At 36.0% G+C, this 10,843-nt stretch overlaps 1 protein-coding gene across 1 annotated transcript in view; it reads left to right on the top strand.

The window, feature by feature from the left end:
- Window positions 1-9,470, top strand: part of LOC107040598 — a 14,721-nt gene extending 5,251 nt beyond the window's left edge. Inside the window, exons 4-5 of the mRNA XM_015260737.2 lie at window positions 549-895; window positions 7,742-9,470. Of these exons, the coding sequence (XP_015116223.1) occupies window positions 549-895; window positions 7,742-7,824 (430 nt within the window). The 3' untranslated portion in view covers window positions 7,825-9,470. The remainder of the gene's footprint in view (window positions 1-548; window positions 896-7,741) is intronic.
- Window positions 9,471-10,843: the final 1,373 nt, after the last annotated feature.

Below are 10,843 nucleotides of genomic sequence, written 5' to 3'. Positions count from 1 at the left end.
AGATGATGTCTGTTTTCAATTGAAAAGCAGAGTTGTGACATTGTCTAGGAGGACAATGGGGTCTAGGAGTATGTATAGAACATTGGCGTCTAGGAGTCTCCCCTGGTTCCAAACCATCTTTAGAGGCTCTAGCACGTCATTCCTCGAGCCGCTCTTTCATTTGAGCCCAAAAAAACATTCATATCTTGTCTGACATCTGTCTCTTATACACATCTAGATGTGTATAAGAGACAGATGTCAGACAAGATATGAATGTTTTTTTGGGCTCAAACGAAAGAGCGGGTCGAGAAATGACGTGCTAGGAAAATTGTGAAAATTACGCTTGAATGTTCAGGATAAACAAAAAATTCCCAAAACTGAAAATTCAAATGCACCTGTCACATAATTTCCAGAGAATTTCCACCAGTAACGATGATTTCTCGTTGATAATTCCAGTCCTCGATAGTGATTATTTGAACTAGATAACATTTCATTTCGTAATTAAAAGCCTAGAATTTAATAGAATGCATCCATTCAAGCGAATTAATAGCTGATTGTGGTTCATGTAGTAAATTAGCATATGAGGATGAGGATTATGTCGCACTGAATCTCGAGGATGAGTTTGACGGTGCATCCATAGTGTCTGGTCATTATCCCCGGGACTTGCCTCGTGACAGAAGGGATACGCTGGGTGAGCGTTACCATCGACCTCGGCAAAAACACAAACGAAAAAAACATAGGCATGAGGTTTTTCTTCCCGAGGTAAATGATGTCCCTCAGGTCGTTGTGATTGATCACGACGAGCTACCACTTCGAGCGCGATGGACTATTGTCGCTACTGCCTGCCTGCTCTTTGCCATGTCACTACTACTAGTCGGTGTTACCTTGAGAATGGCACCAATCATTGATGACATGGGTGAGTCCAACATTATTTCATTATTTCCCCAACAATTTCACCCAGATTTTCGACGAGAAATTATGCATTTCAATGAAATAAAACTTCTTGTTCAAAAGTTTTTGTGTTCATTCCCACAGTATTTTTTTTTATTAATATATAATCAAGTTATCTATGTATTTAGTTCGATAAGAATGTTTTAATTGTATGAAATAAATGATTAATTCATTCTAAATAAATTATCTAATAGAATCGAATGAATGATTAATTCTGTTTAAGGATATTCAAGTATCTTTTACTGTTTGGTACAGACCACAATGTAGATTAAACCATTTTCAATTATCAAATTTGTAATTAAATTGCGAGAGAAAAATTTGGAAAAAAACATGAATTTTCAGCATCATTCTAATTACATTTTGCACAGAATTATTATTTTTTAAACATTCGAGGTTTGTAAATAAATGATTGAAATTGTTTAAACTTTCGGAGACTTTATGTTTTAGACATAAAACTGATCGTTTGTAAATTATTTATAGAAAATGTTCGTAATTTAACAAAATTGCAATTTTTTAATTATTTCGTCAATCTGTCCCCAAAAGTGAACTTTCCATTTTTTTCAGATTTTCAAAATGTTTTCTAACGATTCAATAGCTAGGTTCAAATTCAGACTTTCAAATAATAAAATCATTATAAAATATCGACCACAAAAGTAGAAAAGCATTTCACTGGAGAAAAAGAGGCCAAAGTACTTGGATATCCTTAAATTTAAGTAAAAGCTTTGATGACGCAATTCAATCGAATGAAACAATATATTTTTTCATCAAATAATTCGTCAATTCGTGTCTTCATTCCAATAACGATGTTTCAATTACATGAAATAAATAATTCATTAATTTGAAATAAATTTTCCACTATTATCAAACCCGCAATTGTTTCACTTAGAATAAAAACGCAAATAAAAATCGTGTTTCAACTCAACCAAAAGCCCCGTCACGAATTGTTTTACGGCAATCGTGCAATTATGATGAGTCGAAATATGTGGGTCAAATTGTTCGGGTATAATCACATTAAAATTAGCACAGCACTTAGATGACTTGATACCCATGAGCCCTTTAGCTCTAGACAGTCAACAGTATTTCCCCTAGTTCCGGTGTAGAATTTTAAACATTTCCGCTGCTAGCATTCAATAAACATGAGTTGAGAAGAATATTCCCTCGCAGCTCTGATAAAAGATCGTCGAATATATTTGAATTGTGTGTGAAATGGCTCGCTGAATCGATTTTCTCGAATGATAAAGAGGGTTTGTTGGTCCCCGGGCAAGAGTCGCCAAGTCCTGGCCATCGCTTCGCCGCGCCCTTTGTCTCCCCCATATATTCTTTTTTCTCGCTTTTCTCAATCCAATTCACGATTACATAGCAAAATGACACGTGCAAATGTTAACACAAAAAAAATTCCAATTCACATTTGTCCTATCTTGTTCTCATGTGATCCAAATTAATTTTACTATTAAATGTTGATTAGTGACGGTGTTAATGAATTATCCAACGTTTTACTATCGTTTATCGATAATAATAACAATGATGTACATGAAAATATGATCAACATCATCAAAATATTGATGATATTGGATATTGATAGATGATACAATTAATTTTTAGACTCATTCATTGAAATTTCCAGGAATTTCTTCAATATTGATTATCTGATCGATATTAATTTTACCATTCTATTCTCGATAATAATAACAATGATGTGCGTGAAAATATAATTAATATCATCAAGATAATAATATATGGTATAATTAATTTTTAGAAAGATTCAATTTAGACAGAAATAAGTCCGACAGAGAGGAAATTGTAAATGGATAATTTATCATGGCAACTAACGATCTGACAGGCATTGACTACTGAGACAAATGACGAATGAACCGCCATTAGATAGTGTAAATTATTAATTTGCAATTTCCTCCCAATTGGATTTATTTCCGAAAATTATTCGAAAAAGCTCTTCGAAAATGTTCAGTTATTTTTTTCATTGTACAATCATAAGTTTTGAAGACTATAATCCTCTGTAAAACGAATGTATTTACCCGAAAAACATATAAATGCCTCACGAGAACAATTACTACCACAAAAAATATCACGTTTTGCTGGAAACTTTCTTTTTTCTCCACACGGAGAGAAATGTTCAGTAAAAATTACGGAACTCACAATTCACTCACCAATTACGGAATCAACTCAGAAAATTTAAGTGACGGTATCGTGATTTTTCACAGGAGATTCAGATAAAAATTATGGAACGCTCCGGAAAAATTCCGTGACAATTCCGTAAAATTTCCTACAACCACATTTCGCTCCGGAATTACGGAAAAGATACGTAATTTTTATTGAATATTTCTCTCCGTGCACAAGTAAATTCAGTAGCAAAGCGGTAAAACGGTCCAAGTTGATTTTGACTATTGACCAGTTTTCGATGAATATCTCGGAATCGAAGGGGTTTAGCAAAATTTTTGTTAAAACATTTTTGGTAGCCCTCAATTCGCCCTACAAAAAAGGTCATTACGAAAATTTCGTTATCTCCCTTAGATTCAGAGATATTCTTAAAAAACTCTGCTGTTGCCGAAATCGACTTAAACCGATTTACCGCTTCGCTACTGAATTCATTCAACACGACAAAAGATTGTCCCTCTCAGTACAGTAAATTACATTCAACTTTACAGAATATAATAATCTGAGAGTTGTGATAAAGTCACAAATCCATAATCCCTTCCGTGAAATCCCGAGAAGAGAAAAATGCATCCTCCCGTAATAAGTAGCCGAAGTGAAATGTCACGACGGATCTCTCGTCATAAATTAATCTGCGTTTAATTTACGACCGAGATATTAATTATTCATCCACTCCCTCTGTCTCGCAGCTAATCATCCCATGATATAGTAATCTGGGGGTTGTGATAAGGTCAGCGACAAATCCATAATCTGTTCCGTAAAATCCCGAGAACGGGAAAATGAATTCTCCCGTAATAAGTAGCCTAAAGTGAAATGTCACGGGGGAGGGAAAAAAAATGATATTCGCAGTGTCATTAACGGGATATCCCTCTATTCACGAATGAAAAGTGTAATTTACTTTACACATTTTACGGGAACGGTACACCCCTATATCAGAGCCCAGGGTCCTCGAGTGCCCGAGGGGTTGCGAGGTCGAGGATGTCTTATTCACGTCACTCTAAATTAAAGACGCATGGGCCCTGGATCTTCAGTCTGCTGCGAGATTCCCGTGGCCGTACACCCGCTTCACCGGAAGCTTATCAGTTTCACGCTTTTTTTCGTTTCTCTTTATTTATATTTAATCGTCAGGCGAGGTGAGGCTTTTCGGTATGAATTAGTGAGGATTGTGCATTATTCGGGCTTCCGGAAGACGCCGAAAATCTCGGATTTTTTCTATTTATTTTTTTCAGGAAATTGTGCTTGCCGCTGCGGGAACACGTGATATTTTAAGCGCCGGATAATCAGGTATCGATTATTCGCGGTGAATCCTCGAATTTAATCCTCTGAGTTCGGTTCGATAGTTCTCGTGAAAACGGTAATTATGCAGGGCTGGTGCGTTTCATGTGAAAATTCCGGAAATGATCGACGATAATTGATTTATACGATTAAAATTTTTTTTTTTAATTTTGTTAGTTTAAAGTTAGAGAAATTACGAGAAGTGATCTTTAATATTCACATTCACATTTAAGAATTCGATGAACTATTCATCAATGTTTTATTCTTTAATTGAGAATATTCATTATTGAATTTAAATCATATTTACATTTTAAAATATTGTTAAAAAAGAAAATAGAAGGTCCATTTTTCATCAATTCTCGAAGATTTTTTTCGTAAATCATCTAGTAAAAAATCGATGTTTCACATGAAAAAATGTTTTTTCAAAATCGTAATTCGTTGAAAATAGTGAATGAGCGGATCAATTTTTAAATTAAATGCAAAGAAGGAATAAAAAATTCTATACTAGTTTGCTACAATGTCAAAAATTGGAACATAACACACCTTTAACTAACAAAACTCTCAGACATTGTAGTGACAAGTGATTTTGCCATTAGCAAGCAAGAAACATAAAGACCGGTGTTAAATTTTTCTTGATCATTTCGTAGTACAGATTATCATGTCAACACTTGATTCAGTATTAAAACAGGAAATTCTTGTAGTTCTTTGAATAAATGTTGGCGCACATCCAGCCAAAGTCTCATTCACCTAAAATTAATTCTGGACCAAATCAACAAGTTATACGTACCCCATGTGTTGGCATAGACAGAATTTTTCGTGAGATCGTTGGCTCGAGAAAATAGTTCTACTGATAGAACCAAACAGGCGAGATTTTTCAGTCCCTAATTACGATTGTTTAATTAAAAATGCGATTACGGGAGTGACTTGCTGATCTAATGGGGGAATTTGACGTACCCCAGCCCCAGTGACTGCGCCATAAATATTTGGATGAGTTTATTTATTGTTAAGAGTTACGGGCTGGAGTATTGGCTGAGTGTGCGATGATATCGTGGATGGGCCGATGGGGTTTGTAGCATCTCAACTGGACAGGCATAGTGGTAGAGTATAAAGCAGATACGTGGAACTAAAAATAAACCCCAAGTAAACTCAAGGGTAGGGCACAGGGTACGCCACTAAACTTCATTCCTCTTTTGTCCGTAATTAGTGGGTACTAGGACGAGATGATGAGAACTATTTTTTTCAATTTAATTCAAATATAAAAAGAAATTTGAGAAAATTCAATGAATGCTATTTTTTAAAATTCGGGGGCCTCAGGATTTTAATAGAACTTTCACTTTAAATTCTTGTGAACATTTTTTATCTAGGGAAGAGGCTCTACTTAATTCCCAGTTTTATAACGAGTTGAGTATAATGAATAAAAAATCTAATGAAATATCATTTTCGGAAATAATTTTTACAAGTCCTCGATTTTGATAAACTTTTACAAAAAATTACGAAAAGTATTTTGTTTTTATAGTAAAAGCTCTCAATCCAGAATCAAATCCCCCGACATTACAAGACATTATTGAGCATAGAATACCCTTACGGTGTGCCATTACCTCCGGTTTTATCACCAGGTCACAGTAACGGTGAAATAGTATACTATATAGACACATTTGACAACCAAGATAATTGCCATGTTCACGGTTTGCACCCATCAAGCCTTCAACCCCTAGCATGTCGATCGAACTCAGCGTGTTCACAAAAAGAGAAACCTCAACGATCCCGGCGCTTTGTACGGACCTGATAATTTTAATTCCACTTAAAATTTCCAGAGTTTTATAACGAATTGAGTACAATAGTTGAAAAATCTGATGAAATACCATTTGCGAGAATAATTTTTACAAGTCCTCAACTTGATGACTTTGGTAAAAATAATATCTCTCATAAAAAATTATGAAAATAATATCTCTCATAAAAAATTATGAAAAATATTTTGTTTTTAGAGTAAAAGCTCTCAATCCCGAGTCAAATCCCCCCGGCATTACCAGAAATTATTGAGCATGGAATACCCTTACGGTGTGCCATCGCCTCCGGTTTTATCACCGGGTCACAGTGACGGTGAAATAGTATACTACATAGACACATTAGACAACCAGGATAATTGCCACGTTCACGGCTTGTACCCATCAAGCCCTCAACCCCTAGCATGTCGATCGAACTCAGTGTGTTCGCAAAGTGAGAAACCTCAACGACCCCGTCGCTCCATCGACTCCGGATACTCGATTAAACGGGGCACTGGCCAAATGGGTGGTAAACCCAGGCCAAAGAGTAGCACCAAATTCACTCCCCTGGGTAATTTTTCCGTTTTTTGATTGCTCCCCCCCCCGGCCCCCATCTCCTCTCCGTGTGATAAATCTTGATAAAAATGAATCAGGGGATGAGAGGCGAGCGTGCATTCGGAAAAAATCACCGAGTGGTCGGCGTAGGAGTGTGTCCACCGGGGAAACCCGTCGTAAATCATCGGCGAGAGCTTTGAGTGCTGACTGTCAGGACATTAAAGCCCGAAAAGATGCGGATGAATCGCAGACTCAGACGGAGCAGATGAGGAGACACAGGAAAGTCGTTGCCCTGGTCCTCGGGATTTTTATGTTTTTACTCGTGGCGTCTGTCGTTGTTGTCGTTGTGACACTGACCCACAGTTCGTTTCATTCACCTCCAGTGGGGAATAGGGAGCTGGCGAGGCATCGGGCACAGCAGAATCAACCGCTGCGTCGTTCCAAGATCGCTTGTAGGCGATGTTCATGGTTTTTTTGGATTTCTTGACGAAGGGTTACTCATGATTTCAGACACAGACTGTTGAGAATTTTTTTATATTCCAGTGGACGTGCATTTTGATTCACAATGTTGTATTTGAATTCCATTCAAAGAAATATTATATTCATTTTAACAATATTTTTGGGGAAAACTGAGCAACTTTTACGAGGTATTCCATGTCAAATCGTTTGTTCGGAATCGTAACAAATTTATTCATTCCGAGGGTTTAAACAATTTCAATTATTTATTTGTAAACAACGAGTGTTTAAAAAAATAATAATTCTGCGCAAAATGTAATTTGAATAACGCCGAATATTCACGATTTTTTTTTCAAATTTTTCTCAAGCAATTTAATTGCCAAATTTGATGATTAAAAACGGTTGAATCTATAGTGTGGTCTGTACTGAACCGTAAAAGATACTTTGATATCCTTAAAGTCCCTGAATTAAATAAAATAAACGTCTCTCAAGTGCGCAACCCCTCGTCATTACCCTGCCATTCACGTAATCCAATAAAATAAAATCCCTGAATCTCTCCAACATCTCAATCCGCAAATTTTAATGTGTTCCAGTTCGTAAGGAGAACGAGGAGCTGTTAAATTCGTTGAACCGAGACACATCTGTGCCAGACAATAGTACAACAGCTCCACTTTAAGTTTTTACGATTCCCTCATCCACGAGGGAGAATTGTTGGCGGCTGTTGCCAATGAGAACCGAGAAACCCAACTCAGAATGGAGTAAATCCCGAGGCATCGAGACAATGAGACACGATACCCCTTTGTTCAAGCCGACCGAGGATAATCTGAGGGTGAAGTCGTCGTCAAATGCGAGAGTAGTACGTCAATACGAATAGTGTTAGTACCAGCTGCTCAATTTTTGGTTCATCAAAATGACGGCAAAGGCATACTAGACGTGAATTCGATTATGTATATAGATGTTATGTATGATGACGTCTAATGTTGTTAGTTTTATACAGTAGTGTCGCGCAAATTGACAATGCAAGTTGAGGAGTAATTAATATCGACGCATAGCAGTTCTTTTTATTTCAACTTTTTCATTTTCAATTTAATGACAATCAATGGCTCTGAAACTGAGGAGAAAATTTTAATTTTTATCGAGTCCTTATTTGTAGCTCAATATTATCCGATAAACTTCAACGTCTTGTGCACGCCGCAGGTCAATATCAAGAGCACAAATAATTTATTAAAAATGATAATTCACGCAAATTTTATTCTGCCAAGCTTCGAACGACCCAAGAAGATTGTTTCTCTCCCCAGAAATGCAATTATTTTATACATCCGGAGACTCTTCCACTTCTTATTGTCCCCGGTAATTCAATTACTTTCTTCAATGGCCAAACACGTAGTCTTCTAAATAAAGCAGACAATAAGATTAAGACGTTGTACCCCTGGAGTAAAAAAAACCAGCGGGACAATGTCGGAAGCAAAATTGCATGACATTCTGTTTGAAAATACAGCAATGTAGCGAACGGGTATGGCCTATTGAATACACAATTCGACTCGTGAATTTGTTGATTAAATAATTTTACATGCGTGACACAACGAACAAAATCGGTGAGCATTAAAGAGGATTTATCACGGCGTTGTGAGCGTGCTGGCACGCTCATCGTCTATGAAAATAATATGAAATATTGAAGTTAATGTAAATGAGATGATATTAATTATTATGTCTAGGGTTTTGGGAGTTCCTTTTATAGTATTCCGATGCATTCAATTATGAACAGGGCCTTGGGTAAGAAATTTACCGCAATCTTACTCCCTTTTTCAATTTTATCTACAATCTTCACCTCATGATAATTCGGTAAGACGATTTGAGCCGATTCTGACGATTGCCCAGTTTTCAACGAATATCTCGAAATCTAAGGGAGATGGCGAAATTTTTGTTTGAACATTTTTTGCAGAGCTAATTGAGGACTACAAGAAAGGTTATTACGTAAATTTTGGTATCTCCCTTAGATTTGGAGATATTTGGCAAAATTAACTTGAACCGTTTTACCGTTTCGCTCATCAGATGATTTCATGTCATTTCAATGATTTGAGGATATCCAAGCACTTTGGTTATTGTTTCTCCAGTGAAATGGTTTTCTACTCGTGTAGTAGAACAGCAGAGCTGTCATTTGAGCCCCGTTTGACCCTAAGTTTAAGAACATTTTACAATCATTCAACGATTTAACGCCCGGTTGGAGTATCTTTCGAATGATAACTAGATTGTTTTTTGTCAATTCTTTTATTTGAATAGTTCCATTCGTTTTTCCATGAGGCAGAGAACTGCAAAAAATATAAATGCATGCTAAAAAAAAGTTTTAAAAAATTGGAAATTTTTGAAAGAGCGTGTTTAATTTTTATTGAGGAATATTGGCGGTTGACACGACGCCACTTGCCGCGGTAAATAATACATTTCAAATTTTCTCATTTTTTGAGTTATTCCTCAATCCTCAATAGAAATGAAAAACGCTCTTTCAACATTTTCCAATTTTTTTCTACTTTTTTTTGAGCATACATTTATATTTTTTGCAGCAAAATGCACCAAACTGTAAAAGATACTTGGATATCCTTAAAAAGGAGAATCGATTCCAAATGGAACTGACTTCGCAGTCCCGTAAATTTGTGTGAAATCACGAATAAATTTTCCTAAAATTCAATAAATCCTCATCCAAACTGCCATGATTCACCGAACAAAACTCTCCAAATCATTGACCGCCTCCAAAATACTCCTTAGACTTATCAATAACCAATTGTTTTCACTCGACGAAGGAACCAAATGCAATTAATCCGCCTGAATCTCTACCGTTGACAATCAATCTTACGCGAGAATGTCTCTCCGCTGCATACGTACTATCAATATTATAGCCAATGTATAAATAAAATCGATGAATATCAAAATAACTGACTATTATGAAATCAAATAATGAAATTTTAACGAGTGTTGTGACAATGTATGTTGTGCCAATGAGAAATTAAATAACAGAGACGCATAAGATCAAAATAACGAGATATTTATGTTTATATATATTGTCCTATTAATGCATGCTTGTATCATGGTTATCAATTACGATGTAATATCCAAATAGATTGGGTTTAATTGTTACATTACGCGTATTTTTATTCCTCCCCATCACCAGGAAATACTTCTAAAATCCTAACAAAGAGAATTTAATCCCTGAAGTGTTGCGTAATGGGTATGAAATACTGATAGCAACAAGAATTTTTCACCAAACAACCACCAAAGAATGAACAACAGCAATTTCATGCTCACATTAACAATTTATTTTCAACATTTCAATCAATAATACACATTTATGCACGTGCAACAGAGAGTGCGATAAAACGTGCAAGTTTCAAGTGAATTAAAACCATAAACAATAGGTATAATTTGGCAAACTCTCAGCAGTGCACTACACGAAAACATCTGCACATAGGTACTCATTTTAGTTTAAAATTGTCTCACCCTGCTTCAAAGGGATAGTCATGCAAGATTGCTCGCCAAAAAAAATAATAACATAAAACCTACGAGCTATTGCAATAATATTCCAATAAACTTCCGTACGAAAGGGGCGGACCACGTGATTCTCAAATAATTAAACGACGAGTATTTCTCTCGATTGGTGGAATTTCAAAGAAAAAAATATCTATGTGGTTCTAGGAGAAAATGGG

This window comes from Diachasma alloeum, unplaced genomic scaffold (assembly GCF_001412515.2).
Source record: "Diachasma alloeum isolate Michigan unplaced genomic scaffold, Dall2.0 Dall_scaffold_00339, whole genome shotgun sequence".
NCBI lineage: Eukaryota > Metazoa > Arthropoda > Insecta > Hymenoptera > Braconidae > Diachasma > Diachasma alloeum.
Note: the sequence above shows the minus strand (reverse complement) of the source record. Positions and strands in the feature narration are given on the sequence as shown.